Source organism: Glycine max, chromosome 5 (assembly GCF_000004515.6).
Source record: "Glycine max cultivar Williams 82 chromosome 5, Glycine_max_v4.0, whole genome shotgun sequence".
NCBI lineage: Eukaryota > Viridiplantae > Streptophyta > Magnoliopsida > Fabales > Fabaceae > Glycine > Glycine max.
The window spans coordinates 32,760,302-32,779,637 of NC_038241.2; the positions used below are offsets into that span (position 1 = coordinate 32,760,302).

The 19,336-nt window shown below is 35.3% G+C and overlaps 2 protein-coding genes across 3 annotated transcripts; one reads left to right on the forward strand and one right to left on the reverse strand.

Moving 5' to 3' along the window:
- Nucleotides 1-10,520: 10,520 nt before the first annotated feature.
- LOC100801889 (LRR receptor-like serine/threonine-protein kinase GSO1) lies at nt 10,521-16,502 on the forward strand. The gene is made up of 2 exons (XM_003524084.4): nt 10,521-14,998; nt 15,101-16,502. The coding sequence occupies exons 1-2, from the start codon at nt 11,554-11,556 to the stop codon at nt 15,469-15,471; spliced, it is 3,816 nt and encodes a 1,271-aa protein (XP_003524132.2). The 5' UTR covers nt 10,521-11,553; the 3' UTR covers nt 15,472-16,502.
- LOC100306078 (uncharacterized) lies at nt 16,347-18,493 on the reverse strand. 2 transcript variants are annotated; one of them, XM_026128361.2, is made up of 4 exons: nt 18,300-18,493; nt 18,085-18,222; nt 17,532-17,653; nt 16,360-16,608 (listed from the first exon to the last, which is right to left on the reverse strand). In XM_026128361.2, exons 1-3 carry the CDS (start codon nt 18,385-18,387, stop codon nt 17,553-17,555), a joined length of 327 nt encoding a protein of 108 aa, XP_025984146.1. In that variant the 5' UTR covers nt 18,388-18,493; the 3' UTR covers nt 16,360-16,608; nt 17,532-17,552. The 2 variants fall into 2 exon arrangements, with proteins under 2 accessions (NP_001336625.1, XP_025984146.1); NM_001349696.1 differs by lacking the exon at nt 17,532-17,653 and having other exon boundaries at nt 16,347-16,608; nt 18,300-18,456.
- Nucleotides 18,494-19,336: the final 843 nt, after the last annotated feature.

Here is a 19,336-nt window from a genome sequence, read left to right on the forward strand (position 1 = left end):
TGGCAACAAATCTTATTGAGTTTAATGGTGTCAATGTAAAAGTTTTAACACTGAACCAATAAGAGATTATGTATTATATAGTATGATTTTTAAGATAGTTATTAGCAAAGTCAATAAATTTTCCTTCTTGGATGGACCATAACCAGTGGCATTAGAAATGGAATTGCTTCTTAAGAATTGTTAATGAAAACCACAGAGTAAATTTCCATGTTTATTTAATGAGCGCCACCAGTCATAAGTAGTCATATTATAAAGTACCCTTTATGTACAGTCATGTTCTGGAATTAAAAGTTGTCCATTAATCAAATAGGTCATTAAAGGTTGGGATGAAGGCATTATAGGAGGTGATGGAGTTCCTCCCATGCTTGCAGTACCTTTCTTTTTATCTGTGTATATTCACTGTTTTATGACATGTCCTGTTAGGAATTTTATAATTCATAATTAATTAATATGAGCTACATATTATATTATAACATTTATATTAATTATTTATATATGGGTTCAATATGAAGTGATCTATTTAAGTGAGCCCATTATACTGTCAACAAATAATTGAAATGGACTTAATGAGCGGAAACCAGTTTGGCTCATTAAGGGATAATGAGAACCTAATAGATTTAAAATATAAGGCATGATTATGGAAACCAGTTTGACTCATGAGATTCCGTTGCGTGTTAATTAAACTCTATGGATCCAGGTATTCCTTAAAACTTCTTGATATTCTTTTTATGCTCATTTGGTATTGTATATGGTTTATTGAAAATTTCCAACAATGACAAGGTAAAATTGTTTACTTTTTCCTAACATAGGAGGGAAACGTACACGGAAGATTCCTCCAGAACTTGGATATGGCTCAAGAGAGGCTGGTGGTAGAGGAGGCAAGTACTCTTTTCCTTTAGCTCTGTGCTGCTAAACAATACTTTTTCTTTGACATTATATTTATGTGGAAAATAAAGATGAAAATTTGTTTGCTGTTGGTTGGTTTGCACTTTGTGAAACTTGGACGATTAAAGATTATGTTATTATTTATCTTTAATTGGTATTAATTTATAGTGTTACTCTAAAGAAAAGTACTGGTTACTTTAGGGTCTGCTTAATTTTAAATAAACAAGAGCTTAGGGTGATGATTGTGGCACTCAGGCAAGTGGCATAACAATGCAGAATAAAAGAATGGACTCAATGGCAGCTCTATTTCTGTTTTTTTTCCTGTTCACTTAGTAGTCCAGGAGAATAAATAAGAAAAATGCACACTTGGTGTTAAGAAAATGATATTTTGTTGGGAATTTTTTCTTCTAATAGTGACATTGCTTTATATTACAAGCTAGTCGCTGCTAACATATCTCTGTTAAACTTACATGGACTTGTTAAATATACAATTTCCAGGAGCTATTTCTCATTAATAGAGAACCATTAAATTAAATTAAGTTCTTAAGGAAAAACCATGCCAAGACATATCACTGTGACTCTGTAGAAAGTTTTTTTTTGGGGGGTGAATATATCTCTGTAGAAAGATGTTTATAAAACTAGTGAAAACATATGTACAGCAAATTCCGTAGAGAAACTTGAACCAAGGAAAGCATGTCAAGCTGTTGTAGGCTACCAATGTTCTGTTTTATTAATGAATCTAAATTGGTACTAGGTTTAGCGGTTGATTAGAATAGTGGTAATCTTAAGAATTATGCATTGCCTTATACACACGGAACACTTTCACGTATTCTTTTTCTGCATGAATTTTTCTCTTACCATTTTTCTTAGCCAAGCAAAAACTTATGCCTAGCTAGTTTGATGCAGGTTCATGTATCATTCCTCCTGATTCGGTATTATTGTTTGACGTGGAGTTCGTTAGCAAAGCATGATTTACAAAGCCGTGAGCTGGCAAATTGCGCCCTTCTTTTTGTTCGAAGTTTGGAGCTTAGATTTCATATAGGAGAAATTTTACAATTAATATTATTGTTAAACTAAAAATTACTTGATAAATGCTTGACTAAGTAATAAACGTGCTATGTTATTGACTATACAGCTTTGATTTCATTAGTATAGAAATTGTCCCCAAATGTTGAACAGTTATGAGCTACTGTTCAGCACTGAAAAACCACTTCAAAGTTCAAACAAAGAGGGGAAATAATGCTGAAGAAAATAGAAATAACCAAAGAAAGAAAACAGTCGGTAAAAGGAAAGCTGTCAAAGCACTTTGATTGCTTTTGGCAAAGCAAGCAACCAGTTCTTTTTATCTCTTTTTTTGTATGACAAACACTATCCTGAGTCCTAGTGTTACAAAGCAGTTAAATTGATTCCTAATAACTTATTAAAGTGACAAGACCCCCTGCAATCAAAAGTGAAGGCCAAATCATGTCTCATTGCCTAAAGATATCTAACATACCTCCTCTTACTAGCTAGCTATGTACTTAAATTTGAAACTTATATTTGTTTCCTATTTTCTGAAGTTTATATAATAAAAAGTGAAAACAAAAAATAAGAACAGAAAACAACAAAAAGTTGGTTTTACTTTTACCATTTCTTATACACACTTTTGAATAATATTAAACAAAATGAAAATAGAAAACCTTTACTCGAACTAAACAACATCTAAATTTTGAGTTTAATGTTTTTATGAGATGGAATGCGGTCGAAAATGTCCCTCCATGCATTGCTTCTATTACATTTAGCATCGAATTCAGTAAACTGAACTGACAAATTGTTTGAAATGTGGACGTATTTCATCCCACAAAATGTAAAAGGACAGCTTATGATGCTTATCACTTTGGAATCTTGGTAGCTTTATCCCAACTTTTGAAATCATGATTCAAGTGTACCGATATAGCTACCAAAAACACAATACACACCATTTAGACAAGGAAAAACAACTAAAATTAACCAGTAATTTTTTCCAATTAAGTTTGTCAGATTCTAATGATTGATGAACAAGATAGGTATGTGTATGTACTATGCTACCACTATCGAACAAGAAAGAGACACTGGATGGAGATGTAAGAGTTGAGACAGCTTGCCATGTTTTGCTTCAATTTTTAAAGGAATGGGACAAAGGGTACCAAGGCAGTTCCAGAGAAAGTGGTGAGGATATTTCGGGATATTGAGGAAGAAAGATATTGACCCTTTATACGCTACTTTGGATGCCAAATCCATGTAAACTTTTTCACGCAAAACAATGGTGGTTGAGGGAGGTTTCTGCTCTTTTCCTTCATTTCTCCTTTCACTATAGCGTGCAATGAGCAACCTCCTCGTCATAAACAAAAGCACCCAAAACCATTACAAATTTGAACCATCATGTGATTCATGTCCCTTCCCTCGTTGCTTTTTGTCCAATAACATAACATAATGAAGCCAACAAGTATATAATATAATCTCATATACACATCCTCTCATGTTTAAATCATTGGTACATGATCATGCTTTCAGTTTCAGAACAACAATGTGAGCAAGACTTCACTGATATCAAACTACTTTGAAGCCTTAGAAATCCAAATTAATCCTTTGCAAATGGACAAAAACAAAACCCAAAAAAGGGGGAAAAAGAAAAGGTAAAAGAAAAAAAAATTAAAAGCCATACACCTCTAGGTTGGTAATAATACTTTTTTTTTTCTCTTTTTCTTTTTTTGATCTTCTTTCTTCTACTAACGAACTTACCTGTTTGAAATGGGGTTTGGACCACTGGGGACTTCATGTGCACTTGCATTGAAGATCCTATTTGGAGATTGAGAGTGTTGAGAGTGCTCTCTCTTTGGAACATGAATGCTGCCTTTGCTAGTTTCTCCTAGTGCCATATCCTTCTTGGAATTTTGTTCACTTTCTTCTCTTACTGAAGCAACTACTTTGGTGTTCCTCTTCTTGACACCCTCTTTGTTAGATGTTGAAGGAGAAAAGATATTGTGTTCTAGTATGGCCATAGTGAAGTGAGAAAGTAGGAGCAAAGAGAAGAAGAGGGCCATGCAAGTGGAGAAGGAAGATGCTGTATCACCAGCCATGCAAAAAAATAAGTGCCTTATGAAAATCATCCAACAAGAAGCATAGCTAGCATTGTGATCATCAACAAAGAAAAAGGGATAAGGTTGGGTATGTGAATATGAAAATATGGTGAAATTTTCTTTGGAGCTCAAGGAGACAAGGTGACAAAGAGAAGGTAGATAATTGTTCTGGCGAAGATGGTGGGAGTTAATGTTATATAATGATAAAGAAGGTTTAGGTACATACAAAAGAGAGAAAGAGAAAGTCTACTGAATATCTATGAAAAGGGAAAGCGGGGATTGATGAAAATTTCTGGATGGTCATATTCAACTTCTTTGTGATGAGTGCCAATGTGATTGCAACAATGACATTGTTATGATGGCATCCAAATCTAAAGTAAACAAACTACACACACAGGTGGCACGACAAAGCAAGTGCCAATTTAGTCAATGAAAATATAAAAAGTGGAACAAAAAATATATTCGACCTTTAACTTTCGTCCGTCACTGTTAATAAAATAGCATACGTGACACAGAGAAACGAAGAGAAACGAATTTGTCACTGAAATGGAAAATGTTAATAAGATATCATTTTTGGATATAGATGTCAGTAATTATTTATTAGAGAAAAATGTCGGTAACTTTTTTTTAACTTAAATATCAATACGTTTCATTGGACCAAAATGTCAATAAGTTATCATTATTGGACGAAAATATCAGTAATTTTTTATTGGACCTAAATATCACTATTTTTGTATTAGACTAATTTGTTAAACCCGAAATTTTGTTTTATTTAAGGGTAAAATACAATTTTAGGATAAAATTTTGCCTTTTTATCATTACAAGCATAACATTACAATAATCACTTAAAAAAATACATTGACAAACATAATTTAAAATAAACATAACAATAACGATAATATTGATTATCAACCATAATTTGTCTGTCACAATAGAAATTATCCAAAATAAACATTGTACCAGTTTACCAAAATAAACATCGTAATAGTATACCAATCATTACAAAATTTTCCAAATTATAATAATTAGTCACGATCAACTACAAATAAAAGATAAATATATCTCATATTTCACTTTTTCAAATCTTGACTATTTTATTAAGTATGACGGACGAAAGTTAACAATAAGATATATTTATTGTACTTTTTATACTTTTAGGACTAAATTTTGTATTTTCATTTTTTAAGGATGTATTTGTGTGAATTACACATGACAAAAATAACTATTTATCCTATTTCTATTCCCCGAGAATGGAAAGACGAAAAATCAATAAAATATTATATGATAAATATGTCACCTCTTCTTTGCTTTCATCATTTCCTTCTCTTTTATTCACCTATAACACACACATGTGGGTTTGAGGGCCAAGTGTGAGAGAGAGACTTGGAGAGAAGTCAGGTTTGAGAGTTGGAGGAAGATGATGGTGGCGGCGTGACTGGCGATGCCAATGGTGACCAATGGTTGGGTTGGTGGTAATCCTTGAGAAGGGAGAACAAGAGGAAACAACCATGGAAGTAAGGGTTTGCGGAAAGAGCTCGCGATAAATATGTTCCTATATTGATAAGTAGAGATACTCACGTTGGTAATCATTTTGACAAATTCATCCCTCTATGTCAGGTAGGTTATTTTATTGAGGGTGACGAACAAAGTTAACGGTAGTATATATTTGTCGCATTTTTTATATTTTCATAAATTAAATTTTATATTTTCATATTTTAAGAATGCATTTCTGAGTGAATTATACTTTCAAGAATAAAATTGTCTATTTACCCAAAAAAAAATATTTTTTATTACCTATTTAACATGTCATTAAAGTGAGAGACAATAATGACCCGCGTAATTAACGCGGTAGGCATTAAATTACATGAAATAAGAACTTTTCTTAATTAATCCAAAATCATTAATTAATAAATAACAAAAATAAGACGCTAAAAAATCGTGAGGTGTCCCACAAAATATAGGACGGTACGATCGACTCACGATTCTGCTGAGCCACTAATTTCTTTCTGACTTTATAATAATTTTTATTTTCCCTACCGTAACTTGAATTTCACCTTTTAATTTAAATAAACTATCACTCAAATTTCTAAGTTCTAATTACGATACCAAACATTTATTCTTACTCCAGTAAAAGAGTAAAAAGTGGAACAACTTCAAGCATTAATTTAGTAATCATGAAAAAAGGAAATAGGACAGAGAACCAAGCACAAATTATAAATTGTTGGAAGCAGAGAAACAAAGAAATATCAATAAGCATCGACAAAATTGTATTTGGTCCTAATTTCCCCTTCATTCTGGTCCATGAGAACTTCAATGTTGCCAAGCTTTGCCATGAACTGATCTGTGGATAACAACCCCCTTTTTTTCTTCTTGAGTTTCGTGTAGTACACAGGATCAAAGACCCGTGGGGTTTTAGCATCAAGATCCACAAATTCTGCAGCCTATCTACGCTTTCTTTGCAAGAAGTTGAAGGTGCTTGGGATCTATGCATGGGTCTGGTTTCCCGGCCCCTTAATATGGAATGGATCCACATGAAGCACTTTTTTTTATTTATAAATAGATATTAATTGTTAGTTTTTATTAGTGGAGAGATTTAAACTCTCGACTTATTTCTTTTTTTTTTACTTTTTATTAATAAGTCAACCTTATGTCTTTCCCTGCAACACTTCCTAAATAATATGAGCCCTTATGATCATGTTACATTCAGTAGGTTAGTAACAATTTCGATGTATAGGAAATTGGAGCCAATGTATGTAACAGTATGTAATAAATTCTTGATTTAGATTAAGGATTGGAGAAACTCAACCAATATGGATCATCCAAGTGGTATCCCTCGAACACGTTAGAATGCAGCACAAGATACTACTGTCTTGGGGGCAATGCTTCTCCATCTTTGCCAGGATATGGCCAATCACTAATTCAAACTCTCAGCGTCTTGCTTGCTTGTGTTGTCCTCTCACTTCCATGATTCCATCCCTGTATTACTATTGCCAAGATGATGAGTAGTACTACAACAGAGAATAAAAACTAATGACATTTTTTTATATGAGAGCTGAATATTGTTATTTAATTTATCCTGACAGAGCAATGGTGGAAATGTAGCCTTAGGAGACTAGTAGCTGAAGGTCACCAAAAAAAGGAGACTAGTAGCAGCAGTGTATTCCTTTTGAATCCTCTCGTTCACTTTTCCGTGTAGGATGGATTCAAATTGTTCAGGTGTTACTCTTAAGGGAAATGGCCTCATGGTTCTAAGTTTGTGATTGCGATCAAGTTACGGCATGGCAGAAAATTTTTATATTATGAATAATTATGAAAAAATATAATGTGATCGAAGAGTGTCAAAATACTTTAATATTACCACTGCAATTGTGATTGTGAACCGTAATTTAAAATCATTCCATTGACCACAGTTTGTGGAAAATTGCCTTAGGTTAAAAAAAAATATTAGCCCAGAATTAAATAACTCAGTTTTTGACCTGGTGTAAAATATAGTGGTTTCTCATGAGCTAACCCAAATGGGCTAAACTGACCCAAATTTACAACTCTACTTTTAGGTAAACTATTGGATATAAAAATGATATCTACCATTTTAGTGTAATAATGTAGACGTTTTAAGTTGAATTGATTATTTTTTTGTAAGTAGCTAGAATACTTACACGGAGAACTATGGAACCAGCTATAATAAAGCTAAATTTCATATGCAACTGGTTAGTATGTTCAATTGGATATTTAGTATTTATGATCACAAAGGAAATGTCCCGAAAGAAATAGGAACAGGGAAAGAGAAACTTTATTTATTTTAGTTGAGATTTGAGACCTTTATGAGGTCAGATAATTGATGTCCAGCATTATTCTAAAAAATATGAAAAACATTAATTATTTGTGTATTGGGTACCAAAGGGTCAAAGTGTTTATGTAAGTTAATTGTTTGTTTATATTCTGTTCTCTTTTTAACTTCAAAGGATTTGTCATATTCTCTTGGATAAGCATCTCTACAACGTACGTACAGTTAGTTGTGGTGAATCATTATTAATAGCCAATCGTGGATTTATAGTCAAATTTCTCTTATTCTAAGCTTTTTCGTGAGAGCTCAAGAGTCGGCGTTATCCTCCTTTTTTAATATAACATTCTCTCTTTTTTTTTCTAGTATTTTTAAAATTACTTTTTCTATAGTATCCTTGATTATGATGAGTATTAGATGGAAGAAACATTGAGGACTATCCAAGAGATTGCCCAAGCTATAACTAATGGCTGAATCAGATGACGCAGAAACCTTCAAAGCATCAGAATTTCCCTGCACGGCAAGAAAGAAAACTAGAGTAAAGAGGAGTAATGGAAGGTGCGCTTCACTAAAGTGTTGAGTTCTCTTTTACAATCACTTATCACCCATTTCAATGTTTTCTAGTTCATAGGATGAGGTGAAGTGTCAAGTAATAAAATTAATTAATGACTTGACAATTATGTGAGCAAGGTTATCAAACTCGAAACGCAGACTCGTGAGAGTTTTATAGACTCGACTCGTAGACTACTTCATATAAAATAATAACAAAATATTTATAAATAACATACTAATTAAACATTTCAACAATTTAATAAAACAAACCAGTAAATCATAAAGTTTAAAATATTTAAATAACCAAGTCTAATAATAATACATCACCACTAAACAATAACTTGTAGAGGTTATAGTAGTGATAGATTATTCTCATCAAGAGTTTGATTTTATTAGAGAACAAGAGTTTGATATTATTAAAGGTGAGAATTTTGTATTTGAGAATAACATGTTAAAAGTTATGTTGAATGCTAAACAGACAGAAAACAATAAAAAATGACTTACATTTTTGTCTAATTTTTTTAACTTGCTAACTCGTTGACTCGGTGGTAAACTCGAGAGTGTACCGAATTTACTTAGAGTTTATAGAGTTTACCTAGAGTCTACTAAAAAAAGAGTTTACTCAAGAGTCGACAAATGGACGCGTAAACTCGTAAGAGTTAGCGAGTTAACTCGAGAGTTTGATAATCATGCATGTGAGTCTAGTGAAGAAGTCAGTATAATTATATTTTTAATTTTTTATTAATTAGTATGAAATTAAAATCATATATTGTCTAAAAAAATTTAACATGATTATTCTAATGAATTTATTGATAACAGGACAAGTCACTCATATCATCAATTAATATTATTATTTAATAATAAAAATTAAAACTACTAAAAAAGAATAAAGATAAATAACACTAAAAAAAATTGTTTAGAAAAAAAACATAATTAACTCTAAAATTTATGACATTATAGTCTGCGTCATAAGCAAAAACTTATTAAACAAACATCTAATTAGAACTTATTTGTTGTCTATCACGGGTGAAGATCTTGGGGAGCGATTTGATCAGCCAAAAATATTCCTATTTGCTTCTTAAATGAAACCAAGCCTAACCAACCTCCCAAGTTCCAAACCTCATCCTTTTTCAGTTTTCCTTTGAAATACTATAATAATATGGAATTAGAATGGTGAACCATACTTGAAAAGACTAAATATATTTGGAGAACTACTTTATTACAGTTAAGATATTAAAGGGTTATACAACATAGTTTCAGAAGGGAGGGGCAAACTAGGAAATAGAAAAGGTTCGCATGCATTAAGCGGATGGCAGATACTCATACACAGAAGTGAGGCGGTGCTATATAATCCCAAATGTTAAAGAGGATAAATACGAACATAAGGCCATGCAGGCTAAAAATAAAGAACATGGTGTACTAGCAGTCAATGTACGGTTATTATTATTATTATTATTATTATTACCCGTGAACTATATTGGATAAGTTTTGAAGACCATTGGGCTACATGTTTTGTAGCACTATAGGCTTGCCAAGTTGCCATCCCCCAATTGACTTCTTTTAATATATCATCATAATCATAATTTGAGTGTGCTTTGCTCATGTTCATTTTAGTAGAATGGAATAAAACGACAGATGCATCTACTTAACGATAAGACCTGATGAGTGTTTTTCAGAGTTATTTCAACATTATTTCCTTTAAATTTGTATTTATTTTCTTTTTTGGCTTATATGGTTAAACTTGATTTATGTATTATTAGATTATCCATTATAAGGCTTAATCTCCAACATAATTGAAGCCAAAGAACACATTACACATATATCATCTACAAAAGTGTTATACACTCAAATAACAAATTCGAAATTCATCAATAGGCAGATACATTCCAAGAGGTAGCAATATAAATGATTGAGTTATCAATCCAAATTAGATTTAAAATTTCTGCTTAGTGGATTGGTATGGAGCCGTGGGCATAAACAAACCAAGAGTATAAGAAACATGAATTAATTAACATTTATTTTATCATCAATTTGGATCACAGTAACATTATTGAGTGGAGAAAATATTAAAATAAAAGGCTTTTGGATTAGGCAAAAGGGTTACGTGCAACCAATAATAAAGATGAAACGCTACAAAAGGACATCAGATTTGGTAACTCAAACCAAAAAGAACGACAAGAAATACAGGATTCGATTCAATTTTTCTTTTATTTGGACCAAAGCATAAACTAAACAGAGTTCATGATTATTTATTTATTTTATTGTATGAAACAGAAACATAGCGAGGGTTAGTTTGAACTTTGAACTTAAAACAGTTTTCTGGCTTGCGTGGGAGTGATAGTGATTCGTTGATCAGAACTCAGTTGACTTTGTAAAGCAAAGACAGAAGAAGGTTTGAGAAATTGTATTGATACAAAAAATTTATATAAAAGTTACTACTATAATACTTACTACTATTTAAGCAAGAGATATTAGAATGGAATATATAATATTGTAAAAGATGTTATATGAATTTATTTTAGGAATAGTGATTACCAACACCAAATACCTAAACTCAGTTCATAAAGTTTTAAAAAGGGATATTATTATGTTATTGAACTGCTCACTTTCTCATTGGGGTCTCAGCCACGACACAAAAAGCAAACCCGCTACAACTATTCCTCTATCAACTAACAACTACTGCATCCTCTTCCCCTAACCCCCATATCTTTATGACTTCATAGTTTTTTCTTTTTTCTTTTCTTCTGAAAGTCAATCTCTTACCTCTGTTGCATTCCATACTCATCTCTTTATGATATTTATTATTGGACCTTTTCCCTTTCCTTATATGTTGACCTTCTCGTTTCTCAATATCAGCTTATCTCTTCTTCATTCAACTATCCCTCTTAATTTTCTCAGAATGGCAACTGAAGGTATTTGACTAAAGTGTTGTGTTCTCATTTTAGAGTCTCTTATCTCTCATTTTTCACCCTTTTCGATGCTTTCTAGCAATATTCATATTCATGCAGCACATACCAACTCATCTCCAACGCATGCCTTGCCATGCAACCATCCATCCCTTCCATACTTCCATCTTCACATTTACACACATCAAGAGAACCATAAAAGCCTTACTTTTACACTGCCTTCATCTACATCACTAGGAAGAACAACTTTTGTTGCAACTTGAAACCAAACAATCCTCACTCTCTGGCCAAGTTTGTGAGTGATTGAAAGTTGCAAAATAGAGCAACCCAAATGCCACAAATGATGAAGTTTTCAACTTTTGCAATTGTGTTCCTTTTGTGTTTTTCTTCTATGCTACTAGTCCTTGGTCAGGTCAACTCAGACAGTGAGAGTACTTTGAGAGTGTTGTTGGAAGTGAAGAAGTCTTTTGTGGAAGACCCACAAAATGTTCTGGGTGATTGGTCAGAGGATAACACAGACTATTGCAGTTGGAGAGGGGTATCATGTGAATTGAACTCAAACTCAAACACTTTAGATAGTGACTCGGTGCAAGTAGTGGTGGCTCTCAACCTTTCTGACTCGTCGCTCACCGGGTCAATATCACCTTCACTCGGTCGTTTGCAAAACCTGCTCCACCTTGATCTCTCCTCCAACAGCCTCATGGGTCCAATTCCACCTAATCTCTCCAACCTCACTTCATTGGAATCTTTGCTTCTCTTCTCCAACCAACTCACGGGTCACATTCCAACTGAGTTCGGCTCGCTTACGAGTCTCCGAGTCATGCGACTCGGTGACAATGCACTAACAGGAACTATCCCTGCGTCTCTCGGGAACCTAGTCAACCTAGTCAACCTTGGCTTGGCTTCATGTGGAATCACCGGGTCGATCCCGAGTCAACTCGGTCAACTCAGTCTCTTGGAGAATCTGATTCTGCAATACAACGAGTTGATGGGTCCGATTCCGACCGAGTTGGGGAACTGCTCAAGCCTCACCGTCTTCACTGCAGCCAGCAACAAACTCAACGGCTCAATCCCGAGTGAACTGGGTCGACTCGGGAATCTGCAGATTCTTAACTTAGCCAACAACAGCTTATCATGGAAGATTCCGAGTCAACTCAGTAAAATGAGTCAACTCGTTTACATGAACTTCATGGGGAACCAGCTCGAGGGTGCTATTCCACCGTCTCTGGCTCAACTGGGTAATCTTCAAAATCTGGACTTGTCAATGAACAAGCTCAGTGGAGGAATCCCAGAGGAGTTAGGCAACATGGGCGACTTAGCTTACTTGGTTCTGTCTGGTAACAACCTTAATTGTGTCATACCAAGGACCATATGTTCCAATGCAACAAGTTTGGAGCACTTGATGTTGTCAGAAAGTGGACTTCATGGTGAAATTCCAGCTGAGTTGAGTCAGTGCCAGCAATTGAAGCAACTTGATTTGTCAAACAATGCACTCAATGGGTCCATACCTCTTGAGCTTTATGGGCTGCTCGGGTTAACTGACCTTTTGCTGAACAATAACACTTTGGTTGGTTCCATCTCTCCCTTCATAGGTAACCTCAGTGGCTTGCAGACACTTGCTTTGTTTCACAACAATTTGGAGGGTTCTCTGCCAAGAGAGATTGGAATGCTTGGTAAGTTGGAAATTTTGTATCTTTATGATAATCAATTGTCAGGGGCTATTCCTATGGAGATTGGTAACTGTTCTAGCTTGCAAATGGTTGATTTCTTTGGGAACCATTTCAGTGGGGAAATTCCCATCACTATTGGAAGGCTGAAAGAGTTGAACTTCCTTCACCTCAGACAGAATGAGCTTGTGGGTGAGATTCCATCCACCTTGGGTCATTGTCATAAGCTGAACATTCTGGATTTGGCTGACAATCAGCTCTCAGGTGCAATTCCTGAAACGTTTGAATTCCTCGAGGCGTTGCAACAGCTCATGCTCTACAACAATTCTCTTGAAGGTAACCTCCCTCACCAACTGATAAATGTAGCAAACTTGACCAGAGTGAATCTCTCAAAGAACAGATTGAATGGTAGTATTGCTGCATTGTGTAGCTCTCAATCATTTCTTTCTTTCGATGTTACCGACAATGAGTTTGACGGTGAAATTCCTTCCCAAATGGGGAACTCACCCTCCCTTCAGAGGCTGAGATTGGGCAACAATAAATTCTCTGGTAAAATTCCAAGGACATTGGGAAAAATCCTTGAGCTGTCGTTGTTAGACCTCTCTGGAAATTCACTCACTGGACCAATACCAGCTGAGCTTTCTTTGTGCAACAAACTGGCTTATATTGATTTAAACAGTAATCTTCTTTTTGGACAAATACCATCATGGCTTGAAAATTTGCCTCAGTTGGGAGAGCTGAAGCTTTCCTCCAATAATTTTTCTGGGCCTCTTCCATTAGGCCTATTCAAATGTTCCAAATTGCTAGTTCTCTCTCTAAATGACAACTCTCTGAATGGAAGTCTCCCATCTAATATTGGTGATCTTGCATACCTTAATGTCCTCAGACTTGACCACAACAAGTTTTCTGGACCAATCCCTCCGGAGATAGGTAAGTTGAGCAAGCTTTATGAGCTCCGGCTCTCTAGAAATAGCTTCCATGGTGAGATGCCGGCTGAGATTGGAAAACTTCAAAATCTCCAAATCATTTTAGACCTCAGTTACAATAATCTCTCAGGTCAAATCCCACCTTCTGTTGGGACACTGTCAAAGTTAGAAGCACTTGATCTTTCCCACAATCAACTCACTGGAGAAGTCCCTCCACATGTTGGGGAAATGAGCAGCTTGGGAAAGCTTGATCTCTCTTACAACAACCTTCAAGGAAAATTAGATAAGCAGTTCTCGCGCTGGTCAGACGAGGCATTTGAAGGAAACCTACATCTTTGCGGAAGCCCTCTTGAGCGCTGCCGCCGTGATGATGCTTCTGGGAGTGCAGGCCTAAATGAGTCATCAGTAGCGATAATATCTTCCCTTTCAACTTTAGCTGTAATTGCTCTTTTGATAGTTGCAGTGAGAATCTTCTCCAAAAACAAGCAAGAATTTTGCAGGAAAGGCAGTGAGGTGAATTATGTTTACTCTTCCTCTTCATCACAAGCACAGAGAAGACCATTGTTCCAACTAAATGCTGCTGGAAAGAGGGATTTCAGATGGGAACACATCATGGATGCCACGAACAATCTTAGTGATGACTTCATGATTGGTTCAGGAGGTTCAGGCAAAATCTACAAAGCTGAATTGGCCACTGGAGAGACGGTGGCTGTCAAGAAGATTTCATCGAAAGATGAATTTCTGTTGAACAAAAGCTTCTTAAGAGAAGTCAAGACCCTAGGGAGGATTAGGCATAGACATCTGGTGAAGCTAATAGGATATTGTACCAATAGAAACAAAGAAGCAGGTTGGAATCTGCTGATATATGAGTACATGGAGAATGGGAGTGTATGGGATTGGCTTCATGGGAAACCAGCCAAGGCAAGCAAAGTAAAGAGGAGAATTGATTGGGAGACAAGGTTCAAAATTGCTGTGGGATTAGCTCAAGGAGTGGAATACCTCCATCACGATTGTGTCCCGAGGATCATTCATAGGGACATCAAATCCAGCAATGTATTGCTAGATTCCAAAATGGAAGCACACTTGGGAGATTTTGGACTGGCAAAAGCACTAACTGAGAATTATGACTCCAATACTGAGTCCAATTCTTGGTTTGCTGGCTCTTATGGCTACATAGCACCAGGTAGTGATCAAACTGTTGTTTTGAATTGGCTTTTATCTTACATTAATCTTTGTCTATCTTTAACCACTGAAAAAACTTGTTTAATATTGGCTTTATTTTCAGAGTATGCATACTCCCTACAGGCAACAGAAAAAAGTGATGTTTACAGCATGGGAATATTGCTTATGGAACTTGTTAGTGGTAAAATGCCAACAAGTGAATTTTTTGGAGCTGAGATGGACATGGTGAGATGGGTAGAGATGCACATGGATATGCATGGCTCTGGACGTGAGGAGTTGATAGATTCTGAGCTGAAACCTCTTTTACCTGGCGAAGAGTTTGCTGCATTCCAAGTGCTTGAGATAGCCTTACAGTGCACGAAAACTACACCACTAGAGAGGCCATCTTCAAGGAAAGCATGTGATCTTCTCCTCCATGTATTCAACAACAGGATGGTGAAGTTTGAGAAGATGAATTTGAATCATTACAAATGAATTTGTTTTCAGAGGATTGAAATAAATCCTTAGCATTATGGAAAATCTATGTCTACAATACCTTCTTTTTCACATTATTTAGACCTTTGTGTATAGAGACATTGGCATAGTTACTGCAAACTGACAGTCAAATTGGTAACACGTATTATTAATTTTCAAACATTTATGAGGAAAGCTCCTTGTTTAATTCCTCAGTGGGGATGCTGATCAGCTCTTTAAGTTATCATTAAAGGCCATCATTTTGCTTGAGCAATTTAGGCGCTTTATCGTCATGTTTCATTCGGAAACTACTTCACGTACAAAAGTTATGAAGGGAAAGGTAAATAGAATTGGATGTTTTCACTTGTTCTTTTTCCAAATATTGATATTTTCCATTTCACCACGGTCTAATATTGTTCTATTAAGACTCCTTTAACAAATTGAACGTTTATCCTAAAAAAATTAAAAAATAAAACAACTATGTTGAACGTATAAAACTCTTAAACTATTTAAGTCAATTTGCCAAAGTGTCTTCATGAAAATAAATGCTCAAAAGCGATAGGAAACTTGGAAACTAAATCAAGTTAATGCAGATAAAATGAAACGTCTAAAAAATTGCAAGAACAAAATGAAGGATACTTCAAGCTAAGATGAGACGGATGGTTGTGACAAGGGGTTCATCCAATCACTTTGGCAAGAAAAAATCTTGTTATCTACTCCACAATCACAAAAGAGTAGCATTTTTCAGAAACAAATTACATGGGATCACTAAAACCCCACAATCACAAGGCATCCTTTAAAAATCGTTGATAGGCTGTAATTAATATTTTTTACAAATGCCTGGTCCCAAGTTATGTTTTATTCTCCGAAATAAACTCAAGGTATGCACACATTAGATAAGACGTAATGGAGTCACAGATATCGTGATAATCTTATTACCAATGAAGCCACCAGGCCAGAACATTATCATCTACAACAATTTCACTGCTTGCAAAAACTTGTGCAAAAAATAGGCTGATTAGCACGAAAAAGTTTTAACAGCCTTACAAACATAACATCATCAAATCAGAAAACAAAGGCAACAAGTTCAACATATTTCATGATTATTTTCACCAACTGCCACAATCCATGAAGACATGCATTAATCATCATCTCCATCTGCAATGCAATATCAAAAATAAATAAGATGCAATGAGGTAATAAAATGAAAATGTAAGAACACCAAAGGAAATGACAACCCAAAAACACGATATACAAAGCATTCAGTTAAGGAACAACTGGCAATCCAAAAAAGTTTAAAGCACAAATACTTCAGTTGTTGCCAAGGAATAAGAGTCGGGAAGTACCATAAAAAATCCAAAAAGTCAAACAATTGAATAATGGTAAAACTAGAATTCTTGAATTGAAAAGCTAGAGAATTAGTGAACAATCAAATAAGAGCAAAAGAAAAATAAAATAGACCACAAAACCCACCATAATAGCCCATAAAAGAATTCAATGAAAAATAACAGCACATAAAATAACTCAATAACACATAAAGAAAACGTGTCAAATGAGTCACATTACTTAATGGGGCCTCTTACCCAAATTTCACTATGCATTACAATAAACTGTTAGCCATCCCATTGCATTAAAATTGCAGTACCTTATTAGCTATCACAAGTTCAAAACTATGAAGTGTAGTATTCCAATAAATTATCTATCAAGAGACAAACTAAATCATTATTACCATTGCCACAAAATCCATGCCACTGACTTCAAAAAGAATCATATTCTTCTGCATAGCAAGCCACTATTTCATACGGAACTACATCATGGCAGTTGAAAATCACATTATTGCATTTTTTTTCCAGTACTCATTGCTAGCATTATCCTCTTCTAATCTAATATTTTCAAACTCAATAGTAACTTAGGACCAAATGAAATGCTAGTATCTTACTCTAGTCAAGAGTCAAGACACTCAGAACCAAAGAAAACAGATACTGCACAAAACTACTTATCGAATTCCAACATTGTCAAAAGAGAAACCTTATTCAAATCCAAAGATGTGATCATATGCAAAACCTCTCTCTTTTTCTCACCCGCATATCTGACAATCCACATCAACCATTCCTGCAGAGGCACCCTCTGTGCTTTCTCTCCAAAATCACCATCACAAAGACCAATTCAAAAACATTTTCAGCTTCCTCACAAGTTTCAAACACTGCGTACAGTGTTACAATAAATTACCCATCGAGAGAAACAAACAAAATCTTCATAACCATTTATCACAACATCCAAGCCACTATCTTAAAAAAGAATCATACTCTTCTGCACAGATAGCTATTAGGCACTATTTCACATGGAACAACATCATGGCAGTTCAAGACACTATACGTGTACTCATCACTCACATTATCCTCTTGAATCCAACATTTTCAAACACTGTAGTAACTTAGGACCAAATGAAACAGCAACACCTTATTCAAAAGAGATACTTCACAAAAATTAATTATCCAATTCAACATCCACACTGCCAAATTACCCTCCTAATTACTAAAAAACATAAAGTAGAAGAAATTGATATATCCTACAACCTAAAAAAAGAAATTCATGTTTTGGGGCAATTGAATGAGTGAAAAGAAAGGGCGGAACCTATATAACGTCTTTCGTTGGCGGCCTTGGCCTTTTCGAGCATCTTGTCGAGGTCTTGCTCCACTTGGGCCTCCCATTTCAGAAGCTGGTTCACAAACACCGCGCCCAACCCCATTCCGACCACGTGCTCCCACGGATCTACACGCACAAAAATTCATGAGTCAGAAACGGAATTGAATTAGCGATCGCAAAAAGAGAAATAGATAGATGGATACGGCGCATGTAGGGGAGTTTGCGGAGAGCATTGGAGTACATCTGGGTTCCCAAACCCAATAACGCGCCGATCGCCGTCGCACTCAACATTTTTCTTCCCCTTTTCCTCTGCTCTCTCTCACTAGATTCCACAAACTCTTCCTCTCGGAAACCAAACCTATTTCTTTCTCAAATCCTTCATTTTTATGCAGGGTATTAGAGGAATTACACCCTTACATTTCACAAAGCTGTAATTTCGATTAGGTGTGTTTAGTCTACCTATTAAAATATAAACTAAGTCTACAGTGACAAAGTGAAAATATTAAGATATTTTTGTTTTTTGTTTTTTGTTTTTTACTTTTTGTATCTTATTTCCAAAATTAACCCTCTCTCTTATATGCCATCTGTCTTCTCCCTCCGCCACCACCAATAAAGCCTTGTTCTTACTCCCATTGTGTCCCCATTGTCATGATCACCGCCACCACCGTGACCATCATGTCCTCTGTGTTCGTGACTGTCGTGGCCTCCAAAGGATCCGCCATCACTGGAGGAGCGGAGAGGGTAAAAGTGATTTGTGGGGCGATGGAGGGGAGTGAGGCGGAAACGGAGAGAAGGGGTAGAGAGGGAAAAGGAGGGAATGGATTTGGAAGAGAGTGGAGTGAAGAAGGAAAAAGCGATCAACATTGTTGTGTTTTGTGAATTCACTTACTTCGCTGGTTCGGAGAAACAAATGAAACACACTTTATGATCTTCTTCTTCTCTTCAGTGGTTCAAGTGCATGAAGAGGAAGAGATAGAAGTTCCCGTTTTTTTTTTTTTTTAAAAGAAAAATTGATTTGGATCTGTTTCTTGAATCTGGGTTGTATTTGTTTTATTTGTTGAATATTATGGCTTAGGGTGGTACCGTATTTTCTTCGGATTTGAGAAACGGGGTTGGGCAAATTTTTTTGTGAGAAACTGCAAAGTGGTGACTTGTTGCTGCCTATTCCATCCAAGGATCAACCGGTTGATTTTCTTAGCAAGGCATTATCTCCACAGTCCTTTCTGCCATTTATAACCAA

Excerpts from the sequence above, each read along its gene's own strand:
- LOC100801889 (XM_003524084.4), top strand. The coding sequence starts at position 11,554 with ATGCCACAAATGATGAAGTTTTCAACTTTTGCAATTGTGTTCCTTTTG. Across the intron at positions 14,999-15,100 it reads TTATGGCTACATAGCACCAG|AGTATGCATACTCCCTACAG; the intron begins GTAGTGATCAAA and ends CTTTATTTTCAG.
- LOC100306078 (XM_026128361.2), bottom strand. The coding sequence starts at position 18,387 with ATGTTGAGTGCGACGGCGATCGGCGCGTTATTGGGTTTGGGAACCCAG. Across the intron at positions 18,223-18,299 it reads CAAACTCCCCTACATGCGCC|ATCCGTGGGAGCACGTGGTC; the intron begins GTATCCATCTAT and ends TTGTGCGTGTAG. Across the intron at positions 17,654-18,084 it reads CAACGAAAGACGTTATATAG|TGTTTGAAACTTGTGAGGAA; the intron begins GTTCCGCCCTTT and ends CACTGTACGCAG.